This window comes from Oncorhynchus mykiss, chromosome 6 (genome assembly GCF_013265735.2).
Source record: "Oncorhynchus mykiss isolate Arlee chromosome 6, USDA_OmykA_1.1, whole genome shotgun sequence".
Classification (NCBI taxonomy): Eukaryota; Metazoa; Chordata; class Actinopteri; order Salmoniformes; family Salmonidae; genus Oncorhynchus; species Oncorhynchus mykiss.
This window is the reverse complement of record NC_048570.1, coordinates 39786147-39808096: the sequence shown is the minus strand read 5'-3', so window position 1 is coordinate 39808096 and position 21950 is coordinate 39786147. Positions and strand designations below refer to the sequence as shown.

General features: G+C 41.5%; 1 protein-coding gene across 1 annotated transcript; it reads left to right on the top strand.

Moving 5' to 3' along the window:
• The first annotated feature begins 2755 nt into the window (after positions 1-2755).
• On the top strand, positions 2756-17964 carry LOC110525931 (polyadenylate-binding protein-interacting protein 1). The gene is made up of 11 exons (XM_021606453.2): positions 2756-3214; positions 9251-9399; positions 9803-10000; positions 10119-10231; positions 10388-10499; positions 14424-14549; positions 14756-14862; positions 15021-15135; positions 15350-15404; positions 15497-15578; positions 16311-17964. Exons 1-11 carry the CDS (start codon positions 3025-3027, stop codon positions 16399-16401), a joined length of 1338 nt encoding a protein of 445 aa, XP_021462128.1. The 5' UTR covers positions 2756-3024; the 3' UTR covers positions 16402-17964.
• Positions 17965-21950: the final 3986 nt, after the last annotated feature.

Sequence of the window (21950 nt, the reverse complement as noted above, 5' to 3'; positions counted from 1 at the left end):
ACAAACTGTAATTCACTGGTTCTCAATCGCATTTCAATCATCTGAACAGGTTTAGAAATCAAGAAGTAGGGCTGACAGATCATCATGCGAAAACAGCAGTAAACTCTTGAGCAAGATCCTCGTGCTCATTTTAAGCCTGAAACCATAACAAAAGTGAACATATAATGTATACTTAACCACTGAGTTCTGACTGTGTTGAAGCAAATTATTTATTTTGTGTCATATTTAACTGGAGGTGGAAAGAAGGTGAACATTTATTTGCATTCTTTTACACCTTTAATGTCTAAGAGAAAATAAAATGAGACGTTTCCTCCTCTGCATCCAGATGTTCTCATGTCCATCACTAAAGTGTGCAACTGGTTGACTCAGTAAACATCCGACCAATACACATATGAGAATGTGAACTTATCCCTCTTGTACTATAGAATATTAAGTAGATGTCTACATAGGTAACAGGCTATGCTAAAAGAAAGATAACCCAGAGCACAGAAAACAAGTGTAGTTTTCGAATGACAAAAGGTAACCATTACAGGCCCACCAGATATTCCATGTGGCAACCATTGCGCTAATGATTAGAGTTCCCAAACAAACTGGAAACATACAGGCCAACCACATCAAAACGGAAGGGAGGTAACTACCCTGGTATGGGCTGTAGATGCTTACATCATTTTTTTCAACTATCACCCCATTACCGTGCGGAGGCCTTGGGCCACATGGATACAGAAAGAAAGCCTTTTTTCATACAGTAAGTAATATGAAGAAAAGTTGACCGTATGTAGACCACACGTTTCTGCATTGTATTGTCCCACATCAAGCCCTTACTAGAATGTGGTGCAGGGTATGTGGGGTAGGAGGCAGTGAGTGTGTGTTTGTGTGTGCGTGCATGTGCGTGCCTGTGTGGGGCGCATGCGATGTGTGCACGCGATGCGTGCATGAGAGAGATGTCCGTATGACCTGTGTCTCGCCAACACACGTCCTCCTGTAATCGTCAACAAATGCTCTAATCAATGACAGCTGTCAGATGCCAGATCAAAAGACCAGGGGGGAGAATGTTAACACCACGAACGCTCGGTCCTGTGCCTCTCTCATCTAAATATATGTTTATGTAAGGGCGTGAAATTGGGAAAAGAGCACAAAGTGTGTGCAAAACAAACATGAAAATGTCCAGATTCATCCCATTCAACTAGAGACTGTGATTCCTGGCCTGGAACTACTGTAAATGCTTGGAGATACTGTAGGCTGCCAGGGATCATGACGGTATTTGTTTTGAGCTAGAAATGCTAATATTGTCCCCGTAATGATGGCGTATGGACTCACAACAAATTATTTTGTGGTGTTGCAATGCATTTCCAACATACTGCAATGGTCCTTACTATATGAGCCAAGTTAAATTCCCACCAAATGGGGTTAACCCTATTGATGCAATGCGTAGGGTGTTTGCCTTTCCCGCCAGCGACACAGGTTTGATTCCCTGCCGTGCCGTTCGCTACGTTGGTGTCAGAAGTGGAATGGTGACTGTGAGGCCATTGGAGCGCATGGCTTAGATGTGTGAGGTGGCTGAATAGTCGAAGTCTGCCTTCCCATTCCGAGGGGGCAGTGTAGTAATTCTCGCTGAGCTACGTTACAATTTCCACCATGGCCTTGATATCGTCCCCTTTTCACTGCATTTCCTTGGATTTTAACATTATGCTATATTGTTACTTGGTCACAGATAGTGGGGGTATTTTTACATCCTTTGCCAGTGTATGCAATTCAAAAATGAAGTTTTAACGATTTAATGAGCCAATCGCAGTTTCACTGTACCGGCCGTGTCTACTTAGACTTGCATGGCTTAATCTTTGAGACAAGCATATGCTACTGGCAGGATCAACCAGGTAGCCAATCACAACATAGATGTTGTACCCCCCACACACACACACACACACCCCAGCTAGCAAGGACTCCAAAAGGCATTGTCATCTTCTATGCGTTCCTAAGACTTGACTTGTGAATGTTTGAACTCCCTCCAAGACACCCATTTAGGGGAAAAACAGCAATACCAGAAAATAGGGGAAGTAATCTTTTATCAAAGTGTGTCTCCACATTTCTGGAACGGGAATGCTCTTTGACATAATGTGATCCAGCTTTGGGAAACATGTGGAAAATGACTGAAGGCTAAACAACTAATGAATGCTTATTGTTTATGTCTGGTGAAACACACATGTTTGTAGTGGGCAGCTACTGAGAGAGCAGCAGAGGGAGAGTGGCACATGTGAGAGGGTTTGATCCGCAAGGATCCTGATTCTGCTCTCTGATGCATGCGTCTGTGGTTTTATTGTAGTGTGGGAGGTGGGTGGTAAGTTTATATTATTCGACCACCCCACTCTCTTTCATTGCTAAAGAACTTGGGTCACATCTATCATGATATGTGTATTTGATTAACTTACTTTTTTGCTTCAGATCAATGTAGTCCTCCTGGGACTTTTTTCCAGTCTGCTTCCGCTCGGTTGTCACTAGTTACCACAGCCACAAAGGCAACATTGACTATATCGTACAAATGTATGAAAACAAACATTTGATGTTAGTTTAAGGTTAGGACTAGGCATAATGTTAGCAGTGTGGTTATAGTTAAACTCAGATTATAAGAATATACATTTTAAAAATAGGCAGGGTTTTAATCGTAATTATGACTTTGTGGCTATGATAACTAGTCTACCGACGACCCACTCCGCTCCAAGTTGATGCTCTGCCACTCCCTTCCCCTAGAGGTCACCAATACCTTCACTTGCACATGAATAATCAGCCGATATCCTGATTTGTTGTGGAAGGAAGTGGCCTTACAGAAATATGTTTTAATATCCGATCGAGAAAAATAAACGTAAATATTAAAGTGAGATAAGTTAGTGTTTGAGGCCAAACTAAATAATTATTTAATAGCACGTTATTGGAATTACCAAACCGCTTCACATTTGTTTGGAGGGAATGCCAGGTGTTCTGTAGTGTTGTGCTTTACCAAACAGGCCGTAGTACAAACAAGCAGCAGAGATGACTGAGAATTTCGACCGAGCCCCAGGCGCAGGTAGAGCCCGTATAAAGCCAACAAGCCCTGGACTCGCAGATGTAGGAGACGGGGACGCAAACTCTGTTTTCAACCAGCGTGAGCCTCTACGACAGCCTCGGACGTCTCCACCTTTGACTGAGAACAACACAAACACTAGTGAGGCTATCGGCGGAGGTAAGATGTGCTGTCAGTTCAAATATGCCTTTACTGTAAGTAATTTGCATTAGTTAGCTATGTCATAGACAAGAAGGAAAACCTTATAAGTTACTGGATTACTGTTTTAGTTACCAGTATCTTTGCCTACATTTTAACAGCTATTTAGCTAGACCTGTGTGAAGCTAGCCACAACGATTAGCCACAATAGTTTAATTTAGGGTTTCGCCTCCAAAATAAAAGTCCTCATTGAATATGATTCAAACTGATACAAATAGTGGAATCATGCCATTTGGACTAGATAATACTAAACAAGACCGGAATGTTGTATGAATTCAACACAATACATAGTTCATTTGATACTAAAAAGTTCAAGTCAGTTGAAATCGCACTGGATTGTATTAGACTTTAGATTTTCATTGGAGGCATACTTGTATCAGAGAGGAAAAGGAAGAGAGAGGTCAAACTCGGCAGAAAATCTCTGTACAGCAGGTGACGTTGTTTCGCCCACCAAGGAAGGTGTTTTTGTATGGAGTTCAATAGAGCCCCACAGTGGTGTAATAATTCCCTGTTTGACCACTAGGTTTTATGGGTAAGGGTTCAGGTATTGTCAAATTAAAACTTGCACAAGATGGTTCACAGAATTGTCCATTTTAAAGAAATGTAGCCAATTTATTCATTACTACGTTTAGCTAGCATTAGATAGTAGAGGTGGACCGATTATGATTTTTCAACGCCGATACCGATTATTGGAGGACCAAAAAAAGCTGATACTGATTAATCTGCCAATTTTTTTATTTTATTTATTTGTAATAATGACAATTGCAACAATACTGAATGAACACTTATTTTAACTTAATACATCAATAAAATCAATTTAGCTTCAAATAAATAGTGAAACATGTTCATGTTCAACTTGGTTTAAGTAATGCAAAAACAAAGTGTTGGAGGATAAAGTAAAAGTGCAATATGTGCCATGTAAGAGAGCTAACGTTTAAGTTCTTTGATCAGAACATGAGGACATATGAAAGCTGGTGGTTCCTTTTAACATGAGTCTTCAATATTCCCAGGTAAGACGTTTTAGGTTGTAGTTATTATAGGAATTATAGGACTATTTCTCTCTATACGATTTCTATTTCATATACCTTTGACTATTGGATGTTCTTATAGGCACTTTAGTATTGCCAGTGTAACAGTATAGCTTCCGTCCCTCTCCTCGCTCGAACCTGGAACACATCGACAACAGCCACCCTCGAAGCAGCGTTACCCATCGCTCCACAAAAGCTGCGGCCCTTGCAGAGCAAGGGGAGCAACTACTTCAAGGTCTCAGAGCGAGTGATGTTTGAAATGCTATTAGCGCGCACCCCGCTAACTAGCTAGCCATTTCACATCGGTTACACCAGCCTAATCTCGGGAGTTGATAGGCTTGAAGTCATAAACAGCTCAATGCTTGAAGCACAGCGAAGAGCTGCTGGCAAAACGCATGAAAGTGCTGTTTGAATGAATGCTTACGAGCCTGCTGGTGCCTACCATCTCTCAGTCAGACTGCTCTATCAAATCATAGACTTAATTATAACATAATAACACACAGAAATACAAGCCGTAGGTCATTAATATGGTCGAATCCGGAAACTATCATCTCGAAAACAAGACGTTTATTCTTTCAGTGAAATACGGAATTGTTCCGTATTTTATCTAACGGGTGGCATCCATAAGTCTAAATATTCCTGTTACATTGCACAACCTTCAATTTTATGTCATAATTACGTAAAATTCTGGCAAATTAGTTCGCAACGAGCCAGGCTGCCCAAACTGTTGCATTTACCCTGACTCTGCATGCAATGAACGCAAGAGAAGTGACACAATTTCAACTGATTAATATTGCCTGCTAACCTGGATTTCTTTTAGCTAAATATGCAGGTTTAAAAATATATACTTCTGTGTATTGATTTTAAGAAAGGGATTGATGTTTATGGTTAAGTACACATTGGTGCAACGACAGTCGTTGATTGATTGTTTTTTATAAGATAAGTTTAATGCTAGCTAGCAACTTACCTTGGCTTACTACATTCGCGTAACTGGCGCACTCCTCGTGAGGCAGGTCGTTATTGCGTTGGACTAGTTAACTGTAAGGTTGCAAGATTGGATCCCCCGAGCTGACATGGTAAAAATCTGTCGTTCTGCCTTGTTCCTAGGCCGTCATTGAAAATGAGAATGTGTTCTTAACTGACTTGCCTAGTTAAATAAAGATTAAATAAAGGTATAAAAAAATTTTTTTTAAATGTTTTAAATCGGCGCCCCAAAATACCGATTTCCGATTGTTATGAAAACTTGAAATCGGCCCCAATTAATCGGCCATTCCGATTAATCGGTCGACCTCTAGTCTCCTCTGAACAGTTGATGATGTGTCTTGAATTCTGTGAACGATTTATTTGGGCTACACTCTGAGGTGCACTTAACTCTGCAGCAGAGGTAACTCTGGGTCTTACTTTCCTGTGGCTGTCCTCATAAGAGCCAGTTTGGTCTTTTCCCAAATAGGGCTATCTTCTGTATACCACCCCTACCTTGTCACAACACAACTGATTGGCTTAAATGCATTAAGAAGTAAAGAAATTCCACAGATGAACTTTTAACAAGGCACACCTGTTAATTGAAATGCATTCCAGGTGACTACCTCATGAAGCTGGTTGAGAGAATGCCAACAATGTGCAAAGCTGTCGTCAAGGCAAAGGGTGGCTACTCTGAAGAATCTCAAATATAAAGTATATTTTCAGTTAACTATTTCTATGGTTACTACATGATTCCATATGTGGTATTTCATAGTTTTGATTTCTTCACTATTGTTCTACAATGTAGAAAATTATAATATAAAGAAAAACCCTTGAGTACGCGTGTCCAAACTTTTACCTGGTTCTGTATTTTAATTTAGTTTTTTTGAGCTTTTTCTGTTTTTCACTTTAGTTTATTTAGTAAATATTTTCTTAACTCTATTTTCTTAAAATGGCATTGTTGGTTAAGGGCTTGTTAGTAAGCATTTCATGGAAAGGTACACACACCTGTTGTATTCAGCATATGTGACAAATAAAATTAGATTTGGATTTGATACTCAGTGATTCATTGTGTTGGATTTGGCCTAAACATAGTGCTTTGAATTCAGGGCCGGTCCCGGCGACTCTGGGATGCTGGCCTTCTAGGTGGTGTTCCTCTGTCCAGTGTCTGTGTTCTTTTTCCTATCTTAATCTTTTATTTTTAATAGCCAGTCTAAGATATGGTGTTTTCTTTGCAACCCTGCTAATTTTTGTATCTATGAACATTTGATCTCAATACAGTTTTCTGTTCCCAAAACTAGAATATATTATGAACAGAGAGGACAAAGTTTTGTAGACTTTACTCTTTGCCAAAGTTTTTAAAATTCCATTGTTTAGAAATGCAAGAGTGAATTGAGTTATTGCAGACGTGAACTTCAGAGTAGGCGTTCACTAATGGAAATATGCAAATACATGCTAGAACGCGCCAATAGGATCTCGCAAGCTTGTGTCTGGCCCTTCCCACCTCCTTGCTTGTACTGCCCACTGATTAATTTGCTCAAATTGGAAACAACAGGTTGTGGTCTATCTTGGGTTAGTTATAAAATCTTTGGCTGTACAGTTCCTATACACTGCCTTCAGAAAGTATTCACACCCCTTTACTTTTTCCAAATGTTTTTGTGTTACAGCCTGAATTTAAAAGGGATCAAATTAATTAATTGACCTACACACAATACACCCTATAATGTCAAAACAATTATTTTTTTCTAGATCCTGTTTGCAACAAGGCACTAAAGAAATACTGTCAAAAATGTGGCAAAGCAATTTCTTTTTTTTGTCCTGAATACATAGTATTATGTTTGGGGCAAATCCAACACAACACTGAGTACCACTCTTCATATTTTCAAGGATATTGGGGGCTGCATCATGTTATTGGTATGATTGTAATCATTAAGGACTGGAGAGTTTTTCAGGATATGACAAATGGAATGGAGCTAAGCACAGGCAAAATCCTAGAGGAAAACCAGGTTCAGTCTGCTTTCCACCAGATACTGGGAGATGAATTCCCCTTCCAGCAGGACCATAATCTAAAACCCAAGGCCACATCTACACTGGAGTTGCTTACCAAGAAGACAGTGAATGTTCCTGAGTGGCTAATTTACAGTTTTGACTTTAGTGTAATTGAAAATCTATTGCAAGACCTGAAAATAGTTGTCTAGCATTGATCAACAACCAATTTGACAGAGCTTGAAGACTTTTGAAAAGAATAAAGGGGAAAATGTTGCATAATCCAGATGTGGAAAGCGCTTAAGACGTGTTCACATAGGCAGTTTGAAGTGACTAAAATCCCATTTATTTGCATATCCAATTCGAATCTGTTATTTTTCCTACAGTCTGAACAGCCAAAAAGCACATTTCAAGCCACATTTCAAAGCACCTTCGTAGGTGGTTTGAAGTCGGGAAACAAATCTGATTCCTGGCCATAAGACTTATCTGACTGGTCAAATCAGATCATAATGTTTTGGCCCTCAAGTGGTATTTAGAATGTTATTTTGTTGTCGGGGCGGCAGGGTAGCCTAGTGGTTAGAGCGTTGGACTAGTAACCGGAAGGTTGCAAGTTCAAACCCCTGAGCTGTCGTTCTGCCCCGGAACAGTTAACCCACACTGTTCATTGAAAATAAGAATTTGTTCTTAACTGACTTGCCTAGTTAAATAAAGGTAAAATAAATAAAACATTATGTGGTAGCTTGTTAGTTGTTTACAAACAAATTTGTGAATGTGCTATAAAGCTAATCAGCTAGCTAGTTGACTGCTTGGGCTAGCCTAAAAATACATTTGAAAGTTGGATCATCTTACCATTTGAGGCTTTGAAGGTGTTCTTACCTTAGCTTGCTACATAACTTCTGAGTGATCACTTGTAACTTGCTGCTTGGACAGTCAGTGGTCAAAAACGGATTTGAAAAACAAACTGATGAGCATCAAGGCTTGCGGTGTGAACAAGGCTTTAGATACTTAACCAGAAAGACTCAAAGCGGTAATCACTACCAAAGGTTATTATACAAAGTATCTTTGTAAATTAGTTATTTCTGTGTTTAATTTTCAGTAAACTTGCTAACATTTCTTAAAACATGTTTTCACTTTGTCATTATGGGGGTATTGTGTGTAGATGGGTGCATTTTTTTAAACATTTATTTTTGATCCATTTATTTTTGATCCATTTTGAATTCAGGCTGTAACAGCAACATGTGGAATAAGTCAAGGGGCATGAATACTTTCTGAAGGCACTGCCACTAAGTATGCCCCCAATTCAATTATAAAGTCTAATACATCCAGTGCGATTTCAACTCTGCCAAGTAAACTAATTGTGCTTTGTTGAATTTATGTAACATTCTGACCTTGTTTAGCATTATCTAGGCCAAACATATAATGAATCCACTAGTTGAATCCGTTTGAATCAATTTCAAAGGGGAACTTGTATTTTGAAGGCGAAACGGAAAATCCACTTGTGGCTCATACTTATTATGGCTAGCTTCACACAGGTGCTAGTAAGTAGCTAGCTAGCATAGGCAACAAACTGGTGAATTTCCTGACAGTGGACCTCTAGCGTGAATCTACACAACATTCTCTCACGGGCATGGGTTGAGCGCGCCCCGTTTGCTCACGTCAGCAATAGCTGACAAGCTATACTTTTAGACGACTCAAGAAGGCTGCACACACGTTTCAGACAAACATTAGTAGCTACACGATTTAAACGTCAATTGAATTACGTCACTGAATACATTATACTAAAAGCGAGAACAACTTGAATCCCCCCGTCATACCGACAAAAATTCGCTATTCGTCGCACGAATTACCCATAGCTAAATTGTAAGTCTTATTTTAGACATTGGTCAGTGAGCTAACTGCTAAATAAAGCGCAAGGACGGCGGCCAAATCAGGTCACATGACTAGTTATGTACATGCCACCCAGTGTCCCTCGTGCCAGACTTGCTAGCTATGGTCTTCAGTATTTCCTTCATTTCCCACTCAGAAAGCAGAAGACCAAGCAAACCCCACCAGGTCATTCACAACAACAGCACTCCTGCCTCCAAAGTGAAAAGGGTGGACTCTCTGGTGAACACCTCCATTCTGTCAGCCAACGCACCCGAGTTCTACCCTTCCAGCTCCCCCCCCTATGAGGTATTAAAGCAGTGTTCCCCCAACCCCCCCCCCCCCCCCAGTACTACTAACACACCTGGCTGGTTCAACTTGGTCAGGGTTTCCCAAACTCAGTCCAGGGGCCCCTTCTGGGTGCACATTTTAGTTTAAAACGTGCACCCAGGAAGGGCCCCTGGACTGAGTTTGGGAAACACTGAACTAGGTTAACCAAGTAATAAAGCCCCTTATTAAATTAAATTAGGTGTTGTGGTGCTGGGTTCACACCCTGTACAAATGGATAATGATAATGGGTTGCATAGTACCTCATCAACTGCACTTTACATTATAAGGACTGAACTAGTGAATCACCTCATCCACTACCAATGTCTAGCTAGTATCCATATTTTTCACCAATCCTTGGTTACCGGTATTCTCAATTTTAAAGGAATCTGTTTCGGAGGATGGCAGTGATGGCTATTATACTGAGACAACATTGGCTGAATTGGTTGAGGAGTTTCTCAGCCACCTAAACTCCTCGCCGGGGTCCTTTGAGAACGACATTGAGCACATAGCAAACATGCTGAACAGCTGGGTCACTACAGAGGAGACGCTGCAGGAATTGGTGGAACTCCTCTACACACAAGTATGTGTATCAACACACGCACGGTTCGGCCATCTAACTGCTTATGAATTTTATAGCACTGTCTATCTTTTTTTAAATTGGACTAAATTTGTTATGTTGTGTGATTCCTGTTTTGCAGTCTACTGTTATCCCCAATTTCTCTTACACGGGGGCAAGGCTCTGTAACTTTCTGTCTCACAACCTTGCACTCAGCCCAGCAAGTGGCAACTTCCGTCAGCTGTTACTAAAACGGTGAGCTTTGTTTATGTTAGTAACATTTTATCAAGTAGGCTTAACATCTACTTCATCACTTTTGTCATCATTGGGCTTCGTGCTGATGCTTTATGCCTAACATAATGAACACTTGTAGCCAATCATACAGAAACACACTCTCTCTTCCCCCGGTAGGTGTCAGACAGAGTATGAACAGAGGGGTGTAGCGGTGCGGGGGGACGCGGACACTCAGAAGAAGTTCCATGCCTATGTGCTCTTCCTGGGGGAGCTTTACCTCAGACTGGAGGTGAGCAGGAGCCCCTCTGTCCTGTCCCAGTCTTTTGGGGTTCTTTGTCTCTGTGGATCTGTGCCATTTCAACCCCTCAACTTTGACACTTGCTTCCCATAACCCAACTTCCAATACCCCTCCCCCTAGATACATTTTGAGTTGATAATAAACTCTAGACAGAACCTAATCTCTTGTGGATAGACTACCTAAATATAACTGGTACAGTAGATCTGTCGGCATGCTATGGGATCTGTGAGATAACGAGCAACAGTTGGGTTTTTGTCACTGGGTATTTGGACGTATCAGGATTGGGCAAAGGAGTTGCCTAAACAGATTAATTTTGACTGATGATGAACACAGTTGAAAATGTTGGAGGTGGGGGGCTTTGGCTGAGTTTCCTTTTGCAAGGGTGGAGACTTTGAAAACCGGAAATCTTCATTTCTAACACACAATTGTGGCACAATTATGGCACAATTATCTTATAATCAACCATTCTGGACATTAGCCATGGATTTATTTATTTTTTTTACAAATATCTTAATAGGGGGGGTCCAACTTTATATTCAAGTAGATGCAGTCCTTTCAGAAAGTATTTATATCCCTTGACTTATTCCACATTTTGTTACAGACTGAATTCTAAACGGATTAATGATTTTAGAATTTTTTGCAAATGTATTGATAATGAAATACAGATCTCATGAGCATAAGTATTCAGACCCCTGAGTCGATACTTTGTAGAAGAACCTTTGGCAGCGATTACTGATTTGAATTTTTCTGGGTAAGTCTCTAAGAGCAGGAACATTCACTGTCTTCTTGGTAAGCAACTCCAGTGTGTAGATTTGGCCTTGTGTTTTAGGTTATTGTCCTGCAGGAAGGTTAAACCATCTCCCAGTGTCTGATGAAAAGCAGACTGAACCTGGTTTTCCTCTAAGATTCTACCTGTGCTTAGCTCATTACGTTTATTTTTTTATCCTGAAAAACTCCCCAGTCCTTAACGATTACAAGCACACCCATAACATGATGCATTCACCACTATGCTTGAAAATATGCAGAGTGGATTTCCAGTAATGTATTGGATTTGCCCCAAACATAACTTTGTATTCAGGACAAAAACTTAATTGCTTTGCCACATTTTTGCCATATAACTTTAGTGACTTGTTGCAAACATGATGCATGTTTTGGAATATTTTTAATTCCTGCTTTTCACTCTGTAATTTAGGTTAGTATTGCAGGATACTACAATGTTGTTGATCTATCCTTAGTTTCCACCTATCATAGCCAATAAACTCTTAATGGTTTTAAAGTCACCATTGACCTCATGGTGAAATCCCTGAGCGGTTTCCTTCCTCTCCGTCAACGGAGCTAGGAAGGACGCCTGTATCTTAGTCACTACAGAGTATTACTAAACCAACCAAAGAGTAAATAACAAATTCACCATGCTCAAAGGGATATTTAATGTCTTCTTCTTTTCTTTTTTTATACCAATACCTACCAATAGGTGCCCTTCTTTGCGAGCATTGGGAAATTTCCCTGGTCTTTGTGGTTGAATCTGTTTTGAAATTCACTGCTCGACTGAGGGACCTTACAGATGATTGTATGTGTGGGGTACAGACATGGGGTAGTCATTAAAAAATAATGTTAACCACTATTGCACACACTGAGTCCATGTGACTTGTTAAGCATATGTTTACCCCTGAACTTATTTAGGCTCGCCATAACAAAGGGGTTGAATACTTACAATGCCTTGCGAAAGTATTCGGCCCCCTTGAACTTTGCGACCTTTTGCCACATTTCAGGCTTCAAACATAAAGATATAAAACTGTATTTTTTTGTGAAGAATCAACAACAAGTGGGACACAATCATGAAGTGGAACGACATTTATTGGATATTTCAACATTTTTTAACAAATCAAAAACTGAAAAATTGGGCGTGCAAAATTATTCAGCCCCTTTACTTTCAGTGCAGCAAACTCTCTCCAGAAGTTCAGTGAGGATCTCTGAATGATCCAATGTTGACCTAAATGACTAATGATGATAAATACAATCCACCTGTGTGTAATCAAGTCTCCGTATAAATGCACCTGCACTGTGATAGTCTCAGAGGTCCGTTAAAAGCGCAGAGAGCATCATGAAGAACAAGGAACACACCAGGTAGGTCCGAGATACTGTTGTGAAGAAGACGGATTTGGATACAAAAAGATTTCCCAAGCTTTAAACATCCCAAGGAGCACTGTTCAAGCGATAATATTGAAATGGAAGGAGTATCAGACCACTGCAAATCTACCAAGACCTGGCCGTCCCTCTAAACTTTCAGCTCATACAAGGAGAAGACTGATCCGAGATGCAGCCAAGAGGCCCATGATCACTCTGGATGAACTGCAGAGATCTACAGCTGAGGTGGGAGACTCTGTCCATAGGACAACAATCAGTCGTATATTGCACAAATCTGGCAGAAGTGGCAAGAAGAAAGCCATTTCTTAAAGATATCCATAAAAAGTGTTGTTTAAAGTTTGCTACAAGCCACCTGGGAGACACACCAAACATGTGGAAGAAGGTGCTCTGGTCAGATGAAACCAAAATTGAACTTTTTGGCAACAATGCAAAATGTTATGTTTGGCGTAAAAGCAACACAGCTGAACACACCATCCCCACTGTCAAACATGGTGGTGGCAACATCATGGTTTGGGCCTGCTTTTCTTCAGCAGGGACAGGGAAGATGGTTCAAATTGATGGGAAGATGGATGGAGCCAAATACAGGACCATTCTGGAAGAAAACCTGATGGAGTCTGCAAAAGACCTGAGACTGGGACGGAGATTTGTGTTCCAACAAGACAATGATCCAAAACATAAAGCAAAATCTACAATGGAATGGTTCAAAAATAAACATATCCAGGTGTTAGAATGGCCAAGTCAAAGTCCAGACCTGAATCCAATCGAGAATCTGTGGAAAGAACTGAAAACTGCTGTTCACAAATGCTCTCCATCCAACCTCACTGAGCTCGAGCTGTTTTGCAAGGAGGAATGGGAAAAAATGTCAGTCTCTCGATGTGCAAAACTGATAGAGACATACCCCAAGCGACTTACAGCTGTAATCGCAGCAAAAGGTGGCGCTACAAAGTATTAACTTAAGGGGGCTGAATAATTTTGCACGCCCAATTTTTCAGTTTTTGATTTGTTAAAAAAGTTTGAAATATCCAATAAATGTCGTTCCACTTCATGATTGTGTCCCACTTGTTGTTGATTCTTCACAAAAAAATACAGTTTTATATCTTTGTTTGAAGCCTGAAATGTGGCAAAAGGTCGCAAAGTTCAAGGGGACCAAATACTTTCGCAAGGCACTGTATTGACTCAAGAAATTTAACCTGACATTTAGAAATAATTTGTACAAAATTTGAAACACGTAATTCTACTTTGACATTATGGAGTATTGTGTGTTGGCCAGTGACAAAACAAATCTCAATTGAATCCATTTTAAATTCATGCTGTAACAAAATGTGAAAAAAGTCAAGGGGTGTGAATACTTTCTGACGTGACTATAGTTTACCCAATAGCAGTGTTCATTTTGACATGAAATGGGTTATGTTGGTAATCATTTTACGAGCAGAACAGCAGTGTCTGGAGGAGCAGCATCATTTCCCAATGGGATAGGGGTGTCACCAAGCTGTGTTGTATTCATTGTGTATGTTGTAGATATTTTTCTAAGATGCATTATAAATTGAAAACATCTTTCAACAAAAATGACAATTATGACGACAACCGAGGCCATTTTTGCATGACAATTCATCTTCTCCCAAAATTCCATATTTGTCACAGCCCTATTTTTAAGCACGCTCCCCCCAGAACGTATTCGAGCATCTGTCCAAATGGTGCTAGATTTTAAATTCTGGGTTAACTGAGATTAGACCGAACCTGACTGCTGTCTTGTATTATTGGTTGTCTCAGCTTAAGAGTGCGAAAGGGCCTCCGTCTCGAGCTGAGATCCTGCTTACTGCCCTGAGGGAATTGATGAATGCCCTCTTCTCCCACCCCGTGGATGGAAACCTCATCTGTGCTGTCAAACTGCTCAAGGTGATTACACACGTTTTCTGATCTCTAATGTCAAGTTGATTCAATGTTCCACATCGGTGGTACACCGTTAATTACTGTCTATTGAAAGAAATCTGCAGGCCACAATCCAAATGATACTATATTACAATGTAATGTCAAGCTTGTTGTAATGTGCAAGAAAAATTCCCCTGTGTTACAATGACGTTTACCTGTGATGTCATCTGTAGTTGACAGGCTCGGTTTTGGAGGATACGTGGAAAGAGAGCGGGAAGTCTGACATGGACCAAATAGTCCAGAGGATTGAGAACATTGTGCTGGATGCCCAGTGCAGCAGGTTGGTGTGTGTGTTACCTCTGCCAGATTCAGAAGTAAAATGAATGCTTCTTCTATTAGGTAAAAGATGGTAGGATGAATGACTGCCTGTTGTGTGAAGAAGATGCTGTTGACGCCGAGTGAGTGATTTTACATACGACTGTCTTGTGTTTTCATCAGAGATGTGAAGCAGATGTTATTGCGACTGGTGGAGCTGAGGTCTAGTAACTGGGGCAGAGTCCATGCTGCTGCTGCTGCCGACGCTACACCTGACAACGACCCCAACTACTTCATGGTGAGGAGTGGGGGCTAGGGCCAGAGAACAACAAGCTTTTAAAATGTTTCACTCGTGTCTCAAAGCCAACTCCTGCTTTAAGCCATGGCACAAAAGGAATTGCGGGGCATCCAACATTTGGGCAAAACTGGTTTAAATGTTGAAATGGAAGTTCATGCCCACCAACCTTTCACCTGTGTTCCTTGTGTTTGTCTTTGTGTGCTTCTCCTGTCAGAATGAGCCTACGTTCTACACTGCAGATGGCACTCCCTTTACAGCAGCCGACCCTGGTAAGTATCAATCCTCAGTATCAAGGTGAAAGGTGAAACCCTGCAAACTGCAAACTACCCATTGTCCCTAAATTTATGTTTTGGTGTTACAGAATATTCTGAAAAATACCAGGAGATCCTGGATCGGGAAGATGACTATTTCCCAGAGGCCTATGAAGAGAATGGAAATGAGTCGTGAGTATTTATTGTCTGTGATTTAGTTTTGGTCATGTTCCCTGGCTTTTTCAGTTGACTTGGTTCCCACGTGTGTGAGTCATACTGGAACTTAATCCGTAAAATATACCTATGTTGTTCTAGAATGCTATTCTGGTCTAGAAAATTCCTCTATAGTTCTAGAATGCCGTTCTGTAGTTTTAGAACGTTCCTCTGTAGTTCTAGAATATTCTTCTATGAGAACCATCAGACCACAAAAAATAAGTCACACAATCCAGTGCTATTGTCACAAATGCCACTAGTATTTGTCTTGTGACCTTTCTGCCTCACTCCTGTGTGCAAATGCCAATGCAGTGTTTCCCCTAAGATTTTTCTCAGCAGCGGAAGCAGAGTTAGCGGGGGTTTGGGTCTGTAATACGTAGATCTCCTTTTTTTTTTTTTTTTTGCAGTGGCGGCCATGATTTAGCAGTGCAAACTGTCACCCAGGTCACAAACTGAGAGCCACATGAGGTTGATGACTTGTGTGTAACTGTTTAGCTCACAATTAAACAGGGGAAGCCAGAACCTCCTAGTCAGATGAGTCTGCAGACGAAACAGAGCGCTTAGTTGACCCGTCTACCTCCCACTCGACTGTGTGTGCATGCCTTTTCCTTTAGAGGACTGTGACTTTGATATTTAGTGGTACACTGAATGGCATTTGAAACAAACCTTTATATTCCCTTAATAATTTTGCCTGCGTTTTGTGTGTTCCAGATCATTCAATGACGAGGATGAGATGGACCCTGAGATCGAGGAAGCTTTTGAGAAGTTCTGCTTAGAGTCTGAGAGAAAAAGACGACCATGACACTAGTATGAGAGCATAGCGGGAGACTGAACTTACACATATGTTTCGTGTTCGACTTGCTGGAGTGTTTTCGACTGGGGAAAAATCAAAGATAACCAGCAATTGATATGTTTCAAAAAATATATTTTTTTTCTCAAAATAAACTGTGCATAGTTTGCACTTCAGTTACAGGTTATTTTCTGGCTGGAATTTGTGTTGGTTGGAAGATTGGGGACAATCAACTGAATCATTTATTTCCTCTGAGTTGTAGTGACTGTTCTGAGTGGGGGGAGTTAGTTTTCTGCTTCTTTTGATTATTTCATAAATGCTACTTTCCCTCAATCTTCCTCATAACGCCGTTGGAAAAAAAGTGTGTGAGGTGGATTTTAGACTACTAAGTAGCTCAACAGCAGAGTAGCATCATCAAATGTGTGCTTAGTTTGATTTCATACTAACTGTATAAGCAACAACAGAATATGGGGTTCAGCTACAGGGAGTAGTGCAGGGGAGGCAACACTCAGAACATTTACAATACAGGGCTTTTTCGGAAGAAGAAAAAAAATATGCTTAGACCACCAAGTATAAAAAATAAATAACGTTTTCAGGAAATTAGCATTAAAACTGAAAAAAATGTATCTCCGCTCCATGGAGACTGCATTGTTGCAGGAAATTGGATAAATATGTTTTTTTTTACAATCTATACCGCCAAGATGAGCCCGACGGGCCAACCGTGCTCATTGCCATGCTTCCTGCCACACCATCACCTAAGCCCCTTTTTTGATCTAGAAAAAAAACCTTGCAATAGAAATGCGATGTATAGAACGAACACTGGAATGCGTACAATTTTGCTACATGGGGCTTATAAATACAGTATTCAAGAGAATTGTCTGTTCTATATGGTACTTCTCTGTTTTCAGTGTTCTGAATGTTGCACCCTACTGACCTCCAGGGAAATTTTGTTAAATTGCACATTGAGGATTTGGCCAATTAGTTGGTCAACCACCCTTTAACAAGCTATGCATTTAAGGAGGTGGGTTTGTGAAACTAATAAAAGAGCTAGAAATACTGAATACTGTCAAGTGGCAGCAAACTGTCTGCAAAAGAGAGCTCCAGTTGTTTCCACTTTAGGGGTGTTTTTGTTATTTTACTGGTTCAAATGAGCCTTTTTAGAATTGTAATTTATTGGAAAATTGTTGAGTATAGTACGGGGGTTTATTCATTACGGAAACTGTTTTAAGAACCAAACGGAGCAAAACAAGGACAGGTCCCTCCTGGTCCCTCCTGTTCCATTTGCTTCAGTTTAAGAAACGTTTTGCAACAGAATTGGCGGAATGAATACACCCCTGGCTCTGGTATCGTTTTTAATCCAATTTGTCTATTGAACAGGGCTTTAAACCTTTTGTAAGTCCTGCAGTTTGGACCTGTCATTGAGAAACACCACTAAAACAGTAATCTCTCAAAGGATGTACCTGCAAGTTCAAATTTTTCTTCATCAGCAATTAATCAATCCCATACAAAGGAATGTTTGTACATATTAACAGTATTGTTTGCCTGCAATAAATTATTTAAAGTATGAGTATTTCACTGCCTGACTCTTATTTTGAGTGTGTATAGGATGTTGCGAAATGTAAGTTACCTGAAAAGCACAGTAGATGATGCGAATCCTTTTGTCCACTACTAAAATGTTCACTAGAAGAAGAATGAGCATCCATCCAATGGGACACAGTATAATGCACCTTTGCAAGTTGCGGGAATTTTGTTGACAGTGTTGCACACCAGCAGAAAATTATTTGGTTTATTTACTAGCTAGCTAAATCAACAACACCAATATCAATTTGATGATCACGAGAATGAGTTGGACGTCTGTTACGGAGATGATTCACGTCTGCACTCTTCGGCCTGTACTGTGGTTCTGTGTTGGAGAAAGCCCCTGCACCCTCCTCTACATCCTCTCCAGTCTAGCAAGAATGTTTGACAGAGGATGAGGTTGGCCTTCAGCAGCTCTAATTGGCTCAATTCAGGAGTTTAAGCACCAGACATAAAATGGGTTTAGAATATCTATTGAGGAAGTGGAATGGATGTGAGAATGAGGATTCAGTGGGGAAATGAGAATTGGACTTCAGGTAGACGTCACCGTCAGGCCGTGGTAGTTAGGCTACTGTAACGAAGAAGAAATGTGCATGGATTGGTCTTGAACACCTGTGCCTGCCTCTCAGACCAATCCAATCCATTGTAAATGTTCTATCTGGCATTTTGTCGGAAGTCAATGTTGCAGAAATGAAAAATATGTTCAAGTTGTGGAAAAGATCATATGTGTTTTAAAAGTGATAAATGATACAGGGTGCAATTGGGGTGGGAACCATGAAGCCACGTCTTTGGAATGCACAACAAGGATGAATGATAATGAGCTGGCCAAAGTAAGGGCTGTCCAGAGCATTTCATATGCAGGGGCTGTTAAAAGGTTTCGAATGGTGCTCCTGAAGAGTCGATGGTGGTGGATAGGCCTTCACTGAAGGCTGTAGAGGTTGTCGCTTAACAGCAGGACTCAGATATGTTAAAGGTTAAGAAGGTGGACTTTGTGGCCTTTATAACTATGGTGATTAATGGCACTGCCACGGTGGAGAGGATGTCCAGGAAAATAGACATTATTGTGGATGCGACGGAACGGTTCCTGGGACTGAGACTTTTTCGGCCGAAGAGTTGTTGTCAGAAGCCATGCCACCCCCTCAGGTCATAGAGCCTGAGAAGGGAGATATGGAGATTTGAAGGAAGAAATGGGATTTTTTAAATTGTTTTTTTTGGGGGGGTGGATTAAGTTAGTTTTTCCTATCACGAATGGGTTTTATTTATCCTTTAGGAAAGAAGAAACCTAAGGAGGTAAAGAAAACAGAGTTGGCAAGAATAAGAGCAGTCCAAAATGTCTCCTATCTCGAGGCGTTGAGAAGAGTGGAAGAAAGGAGTGAAGTTAAAGAAGTAATGATCAAATCAAATCAAACTATTTGTCACATGCGCCGAATACAAGTGTAGACCTTACTGTGAAATGCCTACAAGCCCCTAACAAACAGTGCAGTTGAAGAGTTAAAATATTTACCAAATAAACAGAAGTAAAAAGTAACACAATAAAATAACGAGGCTATATACAGGGGGTACCAGTACCGAGTCAGTGTGTGGCGGTACGGGTTAGTCGAGGTAATTTGTACATGTAGGTAGGGGTGAAGTGACTATGCATAGATAATAAACAGCGAGTAGCAGCAGTGTACAAAAGTTCCTTGGCTTCCTTGGGCACAGGGACTATGGTGGTCTGCTTGAAACATGTAATTATTACAGACTCGGTCAGAGAGAGGTTGAAAATGTCATTGAAGACACTTGCCAGTTGGTCCTCGCATGCTTTGAGTACACGTCTGGTAATCCGTCTGGCCCCGCGGCTTTGTGAATGTTGACCTGTTTAAAGGTTTTGCTCACATCGGCTACCGAGAGCATTATCACACAGTCATCCAGAACAGCTGGTGCTCTCGTGCATGCTTCAATGTTGCTTGGCTCGAAGCGAGCATCAAGCATAAAGACATTTAGCTCGTCTGGTAGGCTCGCGTCACTGGGCAGCTCGCGTCTGGGTTTCCCGTTGTAGTCTGTAATAGTTTTCAAGCCCTGCCACATCCGAGGAGCGTCAGAGCCGGTGTAGTAGGATTCAATCTTAATCCTGTATTGATGCTTTGCTTGTTTGATGGTTCGTCTGAGGGCATAGTGTGATTTTTTTTTATATAAGCGTCCGGTTTAGTGTCCTGCTCCTTGAAGAGTAGAGACATATGATATGTTAAGGTGTATTTTGTAGTGTTTACTACTTTGGTTATCAACTGCATAGCGCAAACTGAGAGGAAACCCGGAGAAAATAGACATTGTGAGTGCTGCTGAACGTAGTCTGCCATAAAACTTAAAAAAATAATTGGAGGGGCCTCCCGGGTGGTGCAGTGGTTAAGGGCGCTGTACTGCAGCGCCAGCTGTGCCATCAGAGTCCCTGGGTTCGCGCCCAGGCTCTGTCGTAACCGGCCGCGACCGGGAGGTCCGTGGGGCGACGCACAATTGGCCTAGCGTCGTCCGGGTTAGGGAGGGATTGGTCGGTAGGGATCTCCTTGTCTCATCGCACACCAGCGACTCCTGTGGCGGGCCGGGCGCAGTGCGTGCTAGCCAAGGTTGCCAGGTGCACGGTGTAGCCTCCGACACATTGGTGCGGCTGGCTTCCGGGTTGGATGCGAGCCTTGTTAAGAAGCAGTACGGCTGGTTGGGTTGTGTATCGGAGGACGCATGACATTCAGCCTTTGTCTCTCCCGAGCCCGTACGGGAGTTGTAGCAATGAGACAAGATAGTAGCTACTACAACAATTGGATACCACGAAATTGGGGAGAAAAATGGGTACAATTCAAAAAAATAATAATTGGAGGAGAGATGCAACACAAAACAGACAGGAGGAATGAATAAACTATCCTATTCTAAGCCAAGAGAGGTATATCTGTCCACCAGAGTGGTCTCCTGTGTTCCTTTGGTGTGGTGCTGCCCTCACTCTCTGGCCCTTCTCCTGACAGCAGAAGAGCTAGGCAGGGAGGCAGGGAGCGTGAGCCCCCACAAGGGTCAATCCGATCATGCCTCTCTGTTCCTACTCCCCGCTTACAAGCAGAAACTCAAGAGGGAGCCCAAAAAAAAAAAAAGCTTATTTCTCTCAAATTTTGTGCACAAATTGGTTTACATCCCTGTTAGTGAGCATCTCTCCTTTGCCAAGATAATCCATCCACCTGATAGGTGAGGCATATCAAAAAGCTGATTAAACAGCATGCTCATTTCACATGTGCACCTTGTGCTGAGGACAATAAAATGCCACTCAAATGTGCAGTTTTGTCAATACCACAGATGTCTCAAGTTTTGAGGAAGCGTGCAATTGAGCATGCACCAGAGCTGTTGAATGTTAATTTCTCTACCATAAGCCAGCCTCACAACTGCAGACCACGTGTAACCACACCAGCCTAGGACCTCCACATCTGGCTTCTTCACCTGTGGTATCGTCAGAGACCAAACTGTGGGTTTGCACAACCTGTCAGAAAATGTCACAGGGAAGCTCATCTGCATCCTCACCAGCATCTTGACCTGACTGCAATTCGCATCATAACCGACTTCAGTGGGAAAATGCTCACCTTCGATTGCCAGTGGCACGCTAGAGAAGTGTGCTTCTCACAGATGAATCCCAGTTTCAACTGTACTGAGCAGAAGTCAGACCACGTGTATGGTGTTGTCAACGTTGTGAACAGAGTGCCCCATGGTGGCGGTGGGGTTATGGTATGGGCAGGCATAAGCTACGGACATCGAAAGCAAATACATTTTATCGATGGCAATTTGAATGAACAGAGATACCGTGACGAGATCCTGAGGCCCATTGTCATGTTATTCATCCGCCGCCATCACGTTTCAGCATGATAAAGCACGGCCCCATGTCGCAAGGATCTGTACGCAATTCCTGGAAGTTGAAAATGTCCCAGTTCTTCCATGGCCTGTATACTCACCGGACATGTCACCCATTGAATCGA

Bases quoted from the DNA above. Each gene is read 5' to 3' on its own strand.
- LOC110525931 (XM_021606453.2), top strand. From the start codon at position 3,025: ATGACTGAGAATTTCGACCGAGCCCCAGGCGCAGGTAGAGCCCGTATA. The intron at 9,400-9,802 runs GTATTAAAGCAG...TCAATTTTAAAG, and splicing joins CCAGCTCCCCCCCCTATGAG to GAATCTGTTTCGGAGGATGG. The intron at 15,405-15,496 runs GTAAGTATCAAT...TTGGTGTTACAG, and splicing joins CTTTACAGCAGCCGACCCTG to AATATTCTGAAAAATACCAG.